Here is a 17,834-nt window from a genome sequence, read left to right on the forward strand (position 1 = left end):
TCAGTTCTAGTCCTTCCCCAGAAAAATCCCCTTCAATTTTTCAAGGCAGTCCAGAGATTTTTACCTTGTTTCTGAATGCATTCACAGCACTACCTTATGTTTCTGTTAAGAGCTCACTCAGCTTTGAGAATATCAGCATTATTGTGCGGCATACTCATACAGGCACCTCTGGAAATCTAATCAGAAGGAAATAGAAAGGTAAGGCAGAGGTGTTGCCATTAATTTAATGCCTTTTGCCTGACAGTCATTAAACCTGTTACTTGTTTCCTTTAGACTCCCCTAATCTTTTCCCTGAGGCTGGAGACACAAGGTCAATGCCTGGTTATGAGGCTGCTATCATTGGGATCTAGAGGAACACGTACCAAAATGCTACGGTTTCAGGCTTTGCCCATATTGCAGATATGCCCAGATGAAATCTGGGGACCTAGGATTTAAATACCTTCTTTTCACTGCTGAGCACTGCTTTGCTTATATATATATACCTCCTTACACTTTTCAAAGCAATTTCCCATATCAACTTTCTCGTTTGCTGTCAATGCAAACTTTAATAGAAGTCAGGAATTATCATCTCATTTTACAGGCTGAGAAAATAGGTACAAAGAGGTTAATCAGCTCTGTGAATGTCCCACAGTGAACTGAAAGGAAAGCAGAGCTAGGCCCCATCTCTTTACTGGCCCCCCTGCCTTCCTCTCCTCATGATAACACAATACAACCTCACTTTGAGGGAGGGCAGGCCTACCCCACAGGTCCAAAGCCCTCCTTCCTTCCCAAAGGTGGTCCTGACCCGCCTGACTTCCTGGAAGCCAAACATGCCCTCTGGTCCTCTGGTCAGCGATAAAAGCCTGGAGCCAGATGGCTTCATCCAGATGCCGATATACTGTGCACTCTACAACTTGGAAATCAATGTCCACTTACTAATTCCAAGAGCCCACTTAAAGGACAAGGAACACACCTTTCTCTAGGTTTTGGTACTGCTCTTCTTTGTGACAAAAAACCCCCAAAAACCAAAAACCAAAAAACAAAACACACACACACACACAAAAACCAAACATCAAGAAGACCAAAACAATGCAAACAAGTAGACAAATATAACAACCCCCCAAACTGCCATATGCACATAAAAATCCTATGCTTGGTTGTAATCTTGCAAAGTCTTCTGGTACTTTTGCCTCCAATCAGAACTATCAGGAACAAATGAAAATGTAATCCCACTTTATATTATACTGGAAATATAACTTACATACCTAAAACATAAATGTAGAGTTGTACTGATGCTTTCAAAGCAAACACCCATGTGACTACCACATGGATCAAGAAAGAGTGCATTGCCAGCACCCCAGAAGCACCCCCCAATGGAGGTCAACTCATCACCATGCTGACTATTGTGATAATTATTCACTTTCCATTGTAGTTTTATCACATTTATGCACATCCATAAACAATATAGTTTACTTTTGCCTATTTTGAACTTGATATTAATGGAATCATATTGCATGCGTTTGTACATTTGTGTCTTGTGTTTACTCAGCATTGAGTTTGAGCTATTAATATATTGACTATAAAATGACTTCACTCCCCTTATTTATGCCTGGAACTACTTTTTTGTGCCTCAGTTTCTTATACTGAAACTCACTTCTACTCTTTCTCCCCCTTTGGAGGTGGAAGGAGAAAGCTGATCAGCCTCCTCTAAGACCCATTTATGTTTCTGAAACTTAGTGAAGGCCCCTCTTTCTTTCACCAGTTTCAGTAATTACAGTTTTCCTTCAACATCACCTCATAGGTTTCATACTCTAATCCTTTAATAATCTTTCTAATAAAGCTATGTTGAATGGCTCCAGACACAATTTCCCTCAGAAAGCAATCTCAGAAGAGGCCCTTTTGGAAAAGTACTTCTCCAGATAAAAAGAAACAGGGGTACTGTTCTATTCCTATGGATTTCTCCAAAAGCAGATGACAAAACTTGCCAGTAATCACCTCCTAATAGATGACACTCTTGAAGTTCCCTGGGGAACGTTAATAAGGAATACACCTTTCGAAACCTAGCATTTCACACAGGCAGTAATGCTAGTTACTGCTTGTCATGCCTGTCATTTTCAAAGACAGTGTGGTCTCTGGAGTCTTCCAGAAAAAATGTGCTCTGAAAACAACATTTGCTAGATTCCTCTAAGACTCCTTGGTTGTCTCCTGACTTCACTTCCTCATCTCTACCACCAGCCTCTTCTCAAATTTCTTCTCTCTCTTCCCCATTTAAAAAAGAGACACACTACATCCTGGACGAACCTTAAAGACATTATGCTAAGCAAAAAACGTACACCACAAGAGGATAAATACAGCATAATGCCATTCATATGAGGTACTGAGAGTAGCCAAATTCATAGAGACAGGAAGTAGAAAGTGGGGAGTTAGTGTTTAATGGGTACAGAGTTTCAGTTTGGGGAGATGAAAATGTTCTGGAGATGGATGGTGGTGAAGGTTGTGCAACAGTGTGAACGTACTTCATGTTACTGAACTGTACACACAAAAATGGTTAAAATGGTAAATTTTATGTTATGGATATTTTAGCACAAGAAAATAATCACAAATTAAACAAAAAAGACAATGAAAATAAAAAAGGAAGGAATGAGGGAAGGAAAGAAGGGAAACAAAGAAAGAAAACAAGGAAGAAAGCATGCCACATTTCCTTGCCCTCTCCTTCTCAATATCCATTGCTCTCCTATTAAAATAATAAATGAATATTCTATATAAAAGGTATGATGGTGAGTGTGGACTCTGATTTGGCCTTAGATCCCTGAGGGCACAATCTTGTGAATGTGAAGAAATCAAAACGGGATGAATTTATTGAAGAAAAGAGAAAGAGCTTGTGGGGATACTTACATTATCTTCATGTTCCAAAAAATAACCTCAACTCCCAAGTTTGATGTATTTCTCTGTCTTCCCAATTAAACTAAAATCCAAACAGCCCTCTTCCTCCCCCTCCTGCAGACAGCTTTGATTTAGCCCTTTATTGAGAGATACAGTACATATATTTCTTAGACTATCTCCAATTCTGGGAGTATTACCCTAACCATACATATATTTGCTGAACCACTTCCCAGTTTCTGTGTCTTAGAGTGTATGTGGCAAAGACAAAAGACAACACATCAAGACATTTATAAAATAGACTACTTTGATGGCCAAAAATGGAGTCCTGTGAGGAGACGGATTTTGGAACAGATTTCAATAACTGTCACCCTAAGTCTGCCAGTTCCTAAAATCACTTTTAGGGAATAGCTGATAGTATAAAATTCTAAATACAAAAATCAGACAAAAATCATTCTAATAAAGACAATTGCTTATCTTAGTGGCTGCAAATAATCTGGCAAACCTTTTGGGTTATAGTCATTTTGCGTCCAAAACCCTGAAGCGAAACTCTTTGGCTCTAGGCAACAGATAGCAAGGATATTTGGCTACTTTGAGAACATATTGGTTTTAAATTAACAACTCTAAAGTGAAAAACTTGAGAGCTGGCAACTCATCCTAGAAACCACTGTGTCCTCTGCCACAAATAAAGAACTTATCCTCAATACTACTGGTGTTCTGCAGGACTTCGGGGTAGGTAAAGCTTGACTCCCTAGGCCCTTCCTTCGACAGGCCCCTATCCCTTTGTAACTCTTCAGGTGCCCAGCTGAGCTTAGCGGCCTTGGGATCTTCCCCCACAACACCTGCCTCCTCTTTCTACAATCAAATTCTGCTTTCTAAATCCTGTGTTCAGATGAAATTAAAAATTATTAATAAGAGTTAAGTTACTACCTTCAAAGATTGGTAATTTATCAGGAAAAGGCCTAAATTTAAAAGATTAAGCTGTAATGACAATTTCAGGTGTCAGGCAACTTGGCAGGGAAGTGGGGGTGGGCTTGGGCAAAGCTGATCCGATGGCTGGACAGGTCTCAGAATCACAGGTCACAGGAAATCAAGGTAATAATTGCTTCTTCTGCTTACTCAAGAAGAAAACAGGCCCTGGTTCAAGGGTCAATCCTGCAATTCAGATGAAAGCCCACCACAGGATATTTTGCTAATTCTTTCCTTAAAATACCCTAGATGTGACTCTTATTTCAAACTAAGTTAAAAACAGAGTAAGCTGAAAACGCTGATTTTATTTCAAACTATGTTGATTGCTTTTCCCTTTGAGAGTTTCATTTGTTTATCAGCAGAAATTCCTGGGCTAATTCCGAGAAATGCCATTCATTTCTTGCCAACAACAAGTCATGAACAATGGGCGGGGTAGAGGGGAAAGCTCCCCACGGAGGGTCTTGCTTTCTGGACATGACAGCCAAGGACTCTGAATGTGGAAGATGGCAGAGGAGGCAGCCTTTGGATGGGAGCTCTGGGAAAGCAGAGGGGCAGACCAGATGGCACATTGTGCACATGTTACTGCAGGGTTGGTCCTGGGGAAATGTCACACAAGGAAAATGTGTTTCCAGAGTGTCTATGTGCTCCATTATCAGTGAAACGATGTTGTCATGTTGCCCACAGTCCTCTGGAGATCCCACTGCTGCAAGATCTTACCCAGAACGGCTTTCTGTGGGCAGTTCTCTTGACCTCCTTTCTCAAAACCTCCCCTGGGACCTATTACTGTAGTGCAGTCCTCAATCCGACTGCATTAGAATTAACTGCGATGCTTGTGTGAAATGCATGATACTCATTGCAGCCTAAATGATTCAGGATTTTTTGGTGTAGGGTCTGGGAGTCTGCATTTTATCAAATCTCCCAAGGTGATCCTTGAGCACGTTAAAATTTGAGTAGTACTAGTTTAGGGTCTTGGGCTAAAATTGCCTACTACCCTAACAAACTTCTCCAATAGCTTATTGCTATAACATAAATTACTCCTAGAAATTGAATGGCAAAATACAACACTTCTCGAAGCACATAATAAAGAACCCTAATTCTGCAAAGTGCCTCCAAAAAATGGGTCCTATGGCTGAATAAGTTTAGACAATATTACATCCCATATACCTCTCTGGTAGATTCATAATGTGTACTAATGTATCAAGGCTCTGTCATATAAATAGACAACAAGTATATAAACATGCTCAACATCACTAATCACCAGGAAAATACAAATCAAAGTCACAATGAGGTATCATCTCAGCCCAGTTAGAATGGTTATGTTCAAAAAGACAAAACATAATAGACTCTAGTGAGGATGTGGAGAAAAGAGAACTCATATGCTGTTGGTGGGAATGTAAATCAGTACAGCTACTATGGAAAACAGTATGGAGGTTTCTTTAAAAAGCACAAATAAAACTACTATATGATCCAGTAATCCTACTACTGGGTATATATCCAAAAAAAAAAAAGGGGGGAAATCAGTATACATAGTTATATCCCTATGTTTATTGCAGCACTACATACAATAGCAAGATATGGAATCAACATAAGTTTCCACCAACAGAAGTATGGATAAAGAAAATATGGTATACATACACAATGGAGTATTATTCAGTCATAAAAAAGAAAGAAACCCTGTCATTCACAGCAACACGAATGAACCTTGAAAATACTAACTTAAGCAAAATAAGTCAGGAACAGTAAGATAAACACTGCATGTTCTCACTCATATGTGGAAGCTAAAAAAGTTGATCTCATAGAAACAGAAAGTACAATAGTGGTTACTAGAGGCTGGAAAGGGTAGGAGAAAGAGGAGGATAGGGAGAGGTTAGTTAAATGATACACAATAACATCCAGAAGAGAGGATTTTGAAAGTTCACAGCACAAAGAAATGATAAATGTTTGAAGTGATGGATATACTAATACTATGATTTGATCACTACACACTGTAGGCATCAAAATATCCCTATGTTTTGTACTCCATAAATTTGTACAATTATTATGTGTCAATTAAAAAATAAAAAAACTTATTCCTCTTAAATTATAAATGTGTGTATGTGTGTGTGTGTGTGTATACGTGACTGAGAAGTCTTACATTGAAAATCACATGTTGAACATTTTCTAATTCAGAAACTCAAATTTATTTTACCATACAAATGTTTTCCCTAGTAAACTCAATTACCATCCCATAAAATTATATTCTCTGGAGCAAATTTTGGGAAACACTATCTTAACCCTGGAAAACGATTATAATGGTGGCAGTTTCTTGCATATAGAAAGCAAATGGAAGATTTATTTGGGACCAATGGGGCCTCTAGATATCCCTCAATGTGGTATCACCTTCTTTACTTTTGTGTGAGGCTAGCTTTAGTTAATGTTCACTGAAAGAAATAGAAGTTAAGAGTTCTGCTCTATCATAATGGAAGGCCATAATGCGCCTAAAAGCCTTGTTCTTACATGACATAAGGGTTCTAGCATACCAAAAGGAAATCACATTCTTTTTAAAAAGAAATTAAATTCCCAGAGTTTACCAGAGACAAAGATCACCTCATCTGGCAAAGGTAAACTGACTGCTACTTTTTTTTTTTTTTTTTTTTGAGACGGAGTCTCATTCTGTTGCCAGGCTGGAATGCAGTGGCATGATCTTGGCTCACCACAACCTCCACCTCCTGGGTTCAAGCGATCCTCCTGCCTCAGCCTCCCGAGTACCTGGGACTACAGGCACGCACCACCACGCCCAGCTAATTTTTTGCATTTTAAGTAGAGATGGAGTTTCACCATGTTGACCAGGATGGTCTCAATCTCTTGACGTTGTGATCCGCCCACCTCGGCCTCCCACAGTGCTGGGATTACAGGCGTGAGCCAGCGTGCCCAGTGAATGCTACTTTCTTGAAGAAGGTTTTAACCCCTTGTACTGTGTCAAGTGTCCAAGGACCAATGGTATGAGAAAAATAGTGGAAATAAGGCATAGAAGATGGTTAAAGGGGTTTAAGAGAATAGTCAGTATGGACATGGAAGGTCTAGGGATCAAAAGTGAACATCTCCTTTGGCAACCCCTCAGTAACCTAAAATAGTAATAATAATAATAAAGCAAAATATCTGCTCTACAGACACCAACATTTCAGAATCCTTAGGCTTTTGGATAACTCTGGACCCATAAAGATATATATATATATATATATATATATATATATATATGTGTGTGTGTGTGTGTATATATATATATATATAAAATTATTATGTGTAATATATATACCAATCTTTTGCAGGCAAAGGAGTGGCCCTGATTGATCATCTTGCACATTACAGATATTGGAGTCACCTTACTAAGGAAAACTATATGCGAATTGGCTGTTACTGTTAACAAGGAATTGATCTTTTTTGATAAAATCCAAGACACAAATGAATATAGAATTCAGAAGAGAATAGAAGAGAGAAGAGAGCAATGGAGATCAGATATGGATGGTGGCAACAGCAGCAAATCAGCAGCAACCATGGGGATGGCTGGCAGTAGATACTCAAAGAAATGAACTAAAAGAAGATGGGGCAACCTTAAAATTTAAGAGTGATTCCTCAATAAATTAAAGACAAAATTACCATAAGATCCAGACTTTCCACTCCTAGGTATATACAAAATAATTGAAAACATATGCCACACAAAAACTTGTATATAAATGTCCATAGCAGCGTTATTCACAACGGCCAAAAGGTGGAAACAACCCAAATGACTACCAACAGATGAATGGATAACAAAAGTGATCTATTCATAATAATGGAAGATTATTCAGCCCTAAAAAGAAAAGTCATACTGATACATGCTACAACATGGGTAAACCTTGAAAACACTATGCTAAGTGAATGAAACCAGATACAAAAGGCCACAAATTGTATGATTCCACTTATTCAAAACATCCAGAATAGGCAAATCCATAGAGAAGTAAATTCATGGCTACCAGGGGCTAGGGGAAAAGGGGAATGGAGAGTGACTGTGTAACAGGTTTCCTTTTGGGGTGGTGAAAAATTTCAGAAACTAGATTAGTGGTAAATGTTCTTACCACTTGTACAATATTGTAAATGTTCTTAATGCCACAGAATTATTCACTAAAAGGATACATTTTATGTTATGCATGTTTTACCACAATAAAAAATAAATAAATCTCTCTTTTGAACCTTTGCCCTAGATAAAAACTGGAGGAAACACAAAAGGCCTGTCTACTTGGTTACTGTAACAGTGGAAGTCACAGATATAGACAGACATAGTCATAGACCTAGACTCTAGATTCCTTTTTAATATAAATGCATGGATGGGAGAAAAGGGGAACACAAGAGCAGATAGGTCAGTGATTAAAGACAAAAAAAGCAAATTCAGAGTAGACAAGTGATTTTCAACTCTTACTCTAAAGTTGTCTGAAGTCAAATGACATGTATGTACCTCATCTTACACAGTCTGTGCTATAGTGTGGATTTGTGTAACACAAGTGGTTCATATGTGAGTGCTAAATAAGGGAATGAAGTTGGTATAAAATAGAAATTGCATTAGTTCATACATGATTACCCAGCAAATTAATATTTTGCACTACCAAGTGACTGCAGCTAAAAGCCAAGTACACTAACTCAACTGAAATCAGGAAGCCATTTGCCCTACATTCTTCCTCTTGCCTCAGTTGGGCCACATGCTCTGTCTTATAAGTGCTTATTACATGATTCTCCCTGATCTTTGTGCAATTTACTGTTGTCTCTATAACTCAGCAGCTTCAATTCTTCCTTAAACACCCTTCCTTCAAGCTCATGTTACCATTTTAAAAGGTGAATTCTAGAAGTTTATATTTACTGTAATATTTTATTAGAAATGTAAGATGCCTTTTTAAACTGTGTTAGTATTTCATTAGTACAGTTGCTTTGTTAGTATTCTGGTTACAAAGCTGCATACGTTTTGAGTGGTTTTCTCCAATGCTACTTTTTCCTTAAGCCCTGTTATTTTTCAGTGTACAATTTTGTAGAATGTGAGGATTTTCAGATATGTGCATATTGTACTGTGGCAGAAATACCTGTGTTTGCTAGCTCACTCATAACCCAACTATTGTTGAAAGAGAAATGACACAGGGCTTCCCACATTCTCCTTATGGGAACACACACTATAGTGCAACAATGGTAAGGTCTTTTCCCTCACCTACCTTGAATATCTAAGACTGGGTTGTCTCTCTTGGCAAAACCACACTGTCACTATTCCTATTAAAACCATTCATAGTGCCAAACTTTTTCACATCTAGCCAAAAGGAAACACTGTGGATTAGGTCTCTGCTAACCAGATCAAATCAGTTATTTTGGCAATTTTATGAGAGCTCTTTAACAATACAGGAATGCTGGAATACCTCCAGGAAAACCTAAATTTATTAATTCTGAATAGCAACTTCTCAGTGGAATGACCATTTTAAAAAGCCCTCTTAGATAATATGATTTAGACTCCTGATCACTATAAAAGTCTTCTTTTTGTGATAAAATTCTCTCTCTGTGCATATATATATAATAAATATATGATGAAATATATATATTTTATACACACACACACATATTATGAAAATAAGTCATGTTGTTTTACTTTCCCTTCCAGCATTACCACTTCATTCCCCCAAAAGAGAAGATAGGGAATTTAATTCCTACAAATCTCTAAAATCTCTTAATTATCAGGGACTCCACAGAGTCCTGCTTAGAGACCAGGATGAATTTAATGATGTTCATGAGTCCTATGCAGTCTTGACTTTTCCATTAAGAATGTTCCAGCCTCCATGTAGCCTCTTTGGGCCCAGTAGAGCACTGTGGTATGCGACTAAGACTTGACCTCTGCCAAGACTTGGACAAGTGCTGATGAAAAAAGTTTTATTTGCTCTTTGTGGGAATCAGTATAGATTTCTCTCTGGTATTTCTGGAAGAGCTGCCTGCATGCTATGATTTCCATGGTTTAGCAGGAGCTGTAGGAGACAATTTCAAATACAGGTGGGATCCTTGGAAATTTTAGAGGTAGAGTTTAGAAAGCAAGAGCCATGGGAAATATATAAACAAATGAAATGAGATGGCTCCTCTGTCTCCGTCAATGGAAACTAAACTCTAAGCATGATAGGTAGGACACTTCCACTGAGTCTGTTACTACCTAGGCAAAAGCTCCTCTAAGTCAGTACTGCTATAGGACAGTATGTAAAGCCAATATCTGGAGTATATGGTTTGCTTGTTTGTCTTCTCCTTTTTATACTGAGCTTATTCATCATCTTGGCTTTAAATATTTTCTTCTTAAATGAGGACATTTTCATCACAGTGCCTTCCATTGGGTTAAGACAGAAAACCAGAGCCCTTTTCTTTGACCAAACATTTCTGTGACCCTGAAGGCATGAGTTTCCTCATGCCTAATAATCACTGGGGTGGAAGGAACACACAGGAGTCATCACATCCATTGCCCTGTCTCAAAGCAGGACTGTGCCAACTCTATCTCAGATGGGTGGGTACCTTTTTATTTCTAGAAATGTTAAGTAAAGAGACTAAAATTCTCCTTAGTCATTTATTCTAGGATTTAACAGCCATGGTGTTCCAAAGTTCTTCCTTTTGTAAAGCTCCATTCCTCTCTGCTATGATTTAAAGCTATTTACTCTTGCTTTATCTTCAGTAGGAAGAAAGAATAGCTGGTTGCATTCTGGTTCAATATGGCAAAGAGAGCACATGAGAAATCTCCCTGTTATTTTCAAAACAAAGAGAGTTGAAATGTGGAACTAGAAAAATAAATAAATAAAATGTGAAAACTGTAAAATCATATTCAGAAACACAAAAAAAACTCTTTGTGGAATAAAATATAGGAGGAAAGTACAGCAATAAGTGGGAGCCAAAGCCATATCGTCCATCAGCAGCTGGGACTGAATATGTGTAGTTTGGATCCAAATGGCTAAGGAGAAAAACAGGGGCTGACATAGTTCTCCCCATTCAGTGTTCCCTAAAAAACACTGATTGTCCAAGGTAGGCAGTTGTAGATGAGGTCTCTGTCCATGATCATTATCAGAGACTAGTAGTGCTCAAGAAAACAGAGGTAGAAATAGACCATTCGGGCATGAGGCAGCCCAAACCGAGTCATTAATATATGACCTGGTTTAGAGCAAAGTGAACTATAAAGCCTGCAACAACCATCCCACAAGGAAGGGCTCATGCAAGAAAAAACAAAAACAAAAACAAACAAACAAAAAAACAGCCATGGATAATGAGCTTTGAAAGAAAAAGTAGAAAACCAAGGAAAATTCAGGACTGAGAAAAGCTGTCAAGAAACCCAGCAAAGGTGACAATTCACATCTAAAAATATTTAGATATTTGAACAATCTGAAATGGACTTCAAATAAACATTTAAATACTTTAAAGAGGTAAAAAAGAGAATAAGATCCCCCAAAACAATAACAGGTTATAAATTAGCATCATGTAGATGTCTTTTTAAATAACTTGAAAACCTGAGGGGAAACAAGGTTATTGAAAATAAACAAAGAAACAAACAAACCCCAACAGATGGCCTAAATAGTATGCATGGAAAGAATTCATGAATTGGAGAACAGACTTGAAGTAATATATCATTTTAGGGAGAATATCAGGAGGGAAAAATAAAGGAGACATAAAGGATAAATTAAATGAGATGCAATAATATATACCAAACTCTCAAGTTTGAGAATGAGAAAAAATAAGAAGGTGAAGAGATAATTTTCAAAAAACTGACTAAAAATTGATGAGAAATTTGACTCCTTTGGCTGAAAAAATCATCTGCTGAGCAGGCTGAAGAGAATAATCAAACTTACACATCTCATTGTGTGCATCAATGAAAAGAAGAAAGTTTTAAAAGCTAGAAGGAAAAAAAAAAAACCAAAAAACAGAAGAACCCACAAAAGAACTACAAATAGTAGAATTCTTAACCACAAACAAATAAACAAGCAACCAAAAAAGCCAACAAACCATTTAGTAGTATCTTCAAAGTGCTGAGGGGAGATGAACACGCACATATAATTTCATACCCAGCCAAATTATCATTCAAGAATGATTGCAAAGTAAATACATTTTTTTGGTATATAAGGACTAGGGAATTTTAGGACTACTACCCACGGAAAGAGCTGTTAAAGGTTATAGTTAACAAGAAGAAAAATGAACTTAGGGAGAAGTGAGCTGCAAGAGCAAGAAGGAAAAGAAAAGGAATAGTTTATTTCTATCCTCCATACCATAAAATCGTTAAGACTTTTTAAGTCTTAACGATAATGGTGTTTATTTCTTTCAATGTTCTCACCTCTGGAATTTTTGAGCTCAGTTCTTTTAACACTTTATTTTTCTCTCAAAATAACTGCTAGCTTATACTCTCCCTTTTTCTCCATACTTGCGTCCTGTTAGGCATCTGGGGTAGGTGCAGCCATATTCTATTCTATGTTCTTTTGCCGTATGCTCTGGGTCTGGGTCATGCCTCAACCTTCTTCCCAGGGAAGAACAATCTTTACACAGAAGTTTAGATAAGTTCCTATGACATTAGACCACTTTTGGAGACTTCTGGGGAATAAAAAGTTTTTATAAGGCTATCTGACAGGCTACCTGGCAGGTTAAAAAAAAAAAAAAAAAAAAAGCTCTCCAGAGTGGCAACTTTATCAGAAACATTGTTCCCATTTACCAGAGCACCCCCACCCACACTCCCTGCTGCCCATACCACATTTTTGCAATCCAGTTTAGGAAGAAGAAGCAAATAAACACATACAGAAACAGTAAGCCTCGCTTAGGGACTTACTCCAAAAAAACCCCAGCAACTTTTAGGTTGATCATATGCCGAGTCACTCTCTGACATCTTAAAGCATATACTATCAGCACCAACACTCACAATTTAAAAACCCGTGATATGGCATGATCTGCCATCTGGAAATGAATCACTTTTGTTCATTAGGGTGTATTTAATGATGCAGGAAAATATGTATTATAAAGGTGGCGACAAAAAGAGTTTGGGTGTTTCTTCTCCATTAAAAAAAAAAAAAAATCCTCCACTCTTGGAACATTTCAGTTGACTGGGTTTTCACTGAACCCCATTCCCAGCCTTATTCCTAACATTTTTGCCCTGATACATTTGGTTTCTCTCTTATAAGTTCTGGAAGTTCCTCACCACTTAAAAGCACCATCTATACCTTAGCTAGGGTAGTGGTTCTTTGTGAACATCCCTTTGGGACTGACAATAAAGCTGCAGATGTTCTCTAAAGGAATTTACACATATACATAGTTACATCAAAAACTGCAAGCACATTTTAAAGGGTTCTTTGACCCTCAAAAGCCCACCCAGGAACCCTAGTTCAAGAATTTCCACCCTAAAGAGAAATAGAATCAACTTACAGGATGATAAGACTTGTACTTGACAGATCCCAAGAGTGTCAAGTAGCTTTTTCTAGGACTGCCATTGGGCCCACAGGCATTCTCTGAATTATTCCACACACTTTTGGGGTTGGAATCAGGCCCCAGTCAGACGTGAACAAAGTGTCAGTGAGGGAGCCCCTGCCTCAAAAACCCTAGCTGCAAATCGTGAAAGTAGACATCCTAACAGCCTTGTGAAAAAGTCTCTGCCTGGCTGCCCCTTAGCATTACTCTTAACAATGTGTACATAATAACTGTGCAGTCTGGAGGAGGTGACTATTCAGCAGGCAGGCAGCTTTATACTGTCATAAACCTCACTGGGTCAGCTCCTTTGATTTATGAACGGCCCCCTCATAATTTAGAAGCTATGCTCGGATGCAATTCCAGCACTAACTGCATAAGACACATGCCGCCATGCTGCAACTCTCCTGGTGCCTGCTGACCATGGCAGGAAGAGGCTGCTTACAGCAGAAAATCTCTGGGCCACAATTTCCATCTCTGATTGACACCCACCTTCAAATGACTAAAAGCCCAATAAAAATCTGTTACTGGGTACCCAATAACTTATTAGAGCCTAGAATGTACCCCATTTGAGCTATAAAAAGTATTTAGAGGCCAGTTTGGACTGCCTAAAGGTTCCTATTGTTATATGTCTGGAAGTTTCCCTTCTGGGGAATTATGGAGATGAGATGAGTTGGGTGAAGAGGGAAGATGGAGAACCACAGCTAGGAAAGAGACAAACTGCTTTACCTGGGCAGCGAGGGCAGCACAGATGAGGAATATGCACAGGAGAAAGGCAATGAACATTTGGACATCTGACTCGGCTGCAAAGCACATTCCCATTCTGAAAAAGAGAAGGCAATGAGAAAAAATAAATGTCTTTCAAAGGATGCTGGGATCAAGCCAGTTTGGGAAACAGTCATGCAGGGACTCACCCAGGCAGTGAATAATGCATTCCCAATAAGCTGAATGCATTCAACATTTTCTTTCCTTTTCTCATCACCAGCACCTCTCCTGGGTTGGTTGATAGTTTACTGGCATATTTTTCTAAGGCTGAGATCACCACTCCTCCAATTTTCAAAGCTTCCCATTAATTGTGACAGGCTTCTTCTGGCCTGGCTCTGTGGCATTTCTACCATTCCCCAGCTCTAGCTGCATGTTTTTTCCAAGAACCTACTCTGATTTCATAATCACCTGTCCAATAACATGAAAGACACAATGAGCAATGGGTCCCCTAAGCTGCTACCCAGCCCTGGGCAAGGAGGCATCCCTAGCAGATGGATCCTGGATTCCATATAACTCTGCCTTGGCCCAGTGGGCCGAGTGATTCTTCTCATTTCCTTTTTAGCCAAAATTCTTCTGAGAACAAGCTAGAGTTTGGAATTTAGCTGATTAGGTAGTATGCCTGGGTGGGGCAACTGCGTCCCTGCCTGATCTACAATTCCAAGACCCCTTGCTCTGACAGCTCACAATCATTTCTAGAACAAAGACATACTCTGGAAATAAATTTTTCATTTACATTTACCATCCATAAATCATTTGCAGCAAGGGCTACTTATATTTGTCAGGCTGTCGTGGGGGAATAAAGTAGTGAAGAGGACATAGAAATAGAAGATGCCTTGTGCTTGAGCTGTTGGCATTGGGATCAATCATTGTAACATTTTGACTGCCTTGCAGACAGCGAAGCCTCAGCTCCCAATGGTTAGCTGTCCATCTTCAATGTGCTGCGTCAAGAATCTGACAAAATCAGGCCATCCCAGGCAGTTAATCAATCCCCAAATGATCTATTTAATACATGCCCTAACCATTTAAAGAGGCAGGCTTCTTTTATCCATATTGGAATTGCCTTATCACAACCTTTTCCTTTTCTTGTGTACTCTCTAGAATAATTTTTTTGGAGTGTTGCATTTGGCAACACCACAGAAGCTCCTCATGTATCACACTCCTCAGAGGCAGGTGGTATAATCTTGAATTGAGATCATTGAAGCACATCAGAAACCACACCTCCCAGCTGAGATCTAAACGGAATCCTCCTTAATGCTATATACTGAATTCTGTTCTAGAGTTAATAGATTAATAATAATAATGATGATGATAACCACAATGATAAGGACAGCAATGATGACAATAACAGCTGTTAACATTTCTTGAATGTTTACCATGACTAAGCATTGTTTTAAATGATTTAAATGGATTTGTAAATTTAATCCTTTCCAGAACCCTATGAAATGGTAATATCACTATCCCATTTATAAAAAGAGGAAGATGAACGAATATCACTGAGGTCAGGTAACTTGTCCAGTGGCTCATAAGTGGCAGAGGCAGGGTTGGAAACTTGGTCTGTCTTTGTTCTAGAACCTCATAGCCTCTTAATACTGCCTGATACTACCTGATAATTATGTTTCCACATGCTCAAAATTCTGATAGCCCAAAATTATGTTCAAATGATAAATGAATCAGGCTTGCAAGTGATTGTTTCTGCTCTAGCTGGGCATGAGGGAAGAGATGCAGTCCTTACACAAGGTCTCAAGTAAGAAGCTGGTCTTGAAGATCCATTGTGTAAGTTCAGAATTCTCAATGTCTAGTACAAGGCCTCCCTTTCCAAATAGCCTAGTGCACCGCTTCTCTACCAGGGGTGATTTTTGCTCCCCAGGCAACTTGGCCAGGTCTGGAGACATTTTTGGTTGTTATGATTGGAGATGGTGCTCTTGTCATCCAATGGGTAGAGGCCAGGGATACTGCTTAACATCCTACAACACACAGGACAGCCAGCCCCCAACCAAATATCTATAGTGCAGACAACAAGAAACTCTAGCCTAACATATGATGGTAGAAGTTTGTTCAGAAAGATGGAGCACAGCTGTGTTCCTGGGTCAAGACCATGGAAAGAAGATGGAACAACCTGCTTTACGTATTGCAAAGATGGCACTCAAGCCATGCAAAATCCTTTCTAAATGACTGGACAGGAGCCAAGGCTAAGCCAAGGGAACTCTAATCCTTAAGAGGTACAGGCCAAGGTTTCACAAACTCAGTCTTAATTACAGTTATTGGCTGAGACAACATAAAATCCACTCTCCCAATGAACCAGTTTATAATTTGTCCTTATATTCTCCCTAAAGGTCAGCCTTAAAATAATTTTCAAAAACTACTTTGTCTTACAATCTAAACACTCTATTGAGCTTTCACCTCCACTCCCACTATCAGGCTCTTCTGCCTTCTGCAATCATGCCCTATATCATTAGGCTAAGAGATCATAAATATCTGTCCATAGCAAATATTCAGAGAACCCATAAAAATCAAGCCAAAAAGCAAGAGAGGACAGAAGACAGAAAATGTTTATTTTTCCTTGCAATCTTCTTCTTACTTTCTTCTTTTATTTTATGAGATAGGGTCTTGCTCTGTCAACCATGCTGGAATGCAGTGGTGCAATTTCGATTCACTTCAGCCTAGAAGTCCCAAGCTCAAGTGATCCTCCCACCTCAGCCTCCCAACTAGCTGGGACAACAAGCATGTGCCACCACACCCAGCTAATTTTTGTACTTTTTGTAGAGAAGGGGTTTTGCTATATTACCCATGCTGGTCTAGAACTCCTGGACTGAAGTGATCCACATGCTTCAGCCTCCCAAAGTGCTGGGATTATAGGCATGAGACAGAGCGACCAGTCTGCTTCTTTACTTTCTTTCAGGATTGTATCACCCACAGTCCCTGGCCATTTGGGCACTGAAAGCCTCTCTGCATGCTGAGAAGCAAACTGGGAAATCACATGGCATGAGAGATTGTACCTCTGAGCAGATGCAGTTCACGCAGTAAACCAACCCGTAAGGTTCCAGGTAAGGATGCCATCTCTCACCCACTCTGTACTTCTTGTCTTGAAACATGCAATATGTCTCTGAATCTGTGAAGGAGATGGAGAATATGCCTGTTAGCAATCATCAACCAAGTCACAAAGTTCAAAAGCAATCATAAGTTCCATCCATTTTATTACAAATCAAGGGAAGAGGCATAGTGAGTATTTATAGAATTCCTATTAGGGGATTAGTGTTATATATACTTCGCTCTCTGGATCCTCACCACAACGACCCATAAGGTAGACATTGCTATTAGTCTCATTTTAAAGATAAGGAAAATCAAGAGTCATATAACCAGTAAGAAGCTGAGACGGGACTCAAACCCAGGTTTGTCTGACAACGATGTACAAAATCTTTTTAAATTTTATTTTATTTTTCCATAAGTTATTGGGGTACAGGTGGTATTTGGTTACATCAGTAAGTTCTTTAGTGGTGATGTGTGAGATCTTGGTGCACCCATCACCCTAGCAGTACACACTGCACCATATTTGTTGTCTTTTATCTCTCATCTCCCTCCCACTCTTCCTCGCAAGTGCCCAAAGTCCACTGTATCATTCTTATGCCTTTGCATCCTCATAGCTTAGCTCCCACATATCAGTGAGATCATATGATGTTTGGTTTGCCATTTCTGAGTCACTTCACTTAGAATAATAGTCTCCAATCTCATCCAGGTCATTGCAAATGTTGTTAATTCATTCCTTTTTATGGGTGAGTAGTATTCCATCATAT

At 39.0% G+C, this 17,834-nt stretch overlaps 1 protein-coding gene across 5 annotated transcripts in view; it reads right to left on the reverse strand.

The window, feature by feature from the left end:
- Nucleotides 1-17,834, reverse strand: part of CHRDL1 (chordin-like 1) — a 115,289-nt gene that overhangs the window by 65,892 nt on the left and 31,563 nt on the right. For all 5 annotated transcript variants that reach the window (XM_011951686.1, XM_011951684.1, XM_011951681.1 and 2 more), the window contains exons 3-4: nt 17,040-17,152; nt 14,008-14,101 (exon numbers count right to left, since the gene is read on the reverse strand). In XM_011951686.1, coding sequence (XP_011807076.1) covers nt 14,008-14,101; nt 17,040-17,152 — 207 coding nt within the window. The remainder of the gene's footprint in view (nt 1-14,007; nt 14,102-17,039; nt 17,153-17,834) is intronic.

The sequence above is a fragment of the Colobus angolensis genome, unplaced genomic scaffold (genome assembly GCF_000951035.1).
Source record: "Colobus angolensis palliatus isolate OR3802 unplaced genomic scaffold, Cang.pa_1.0 Scaffold324, whole genome shotgun sequence".
NCBI classification, from domain to species: Eukaryota; Metazoa; Chordata; class Mammalia; order Primates; family Cercopithecidae; genus Colobus; species Colobus angolensis.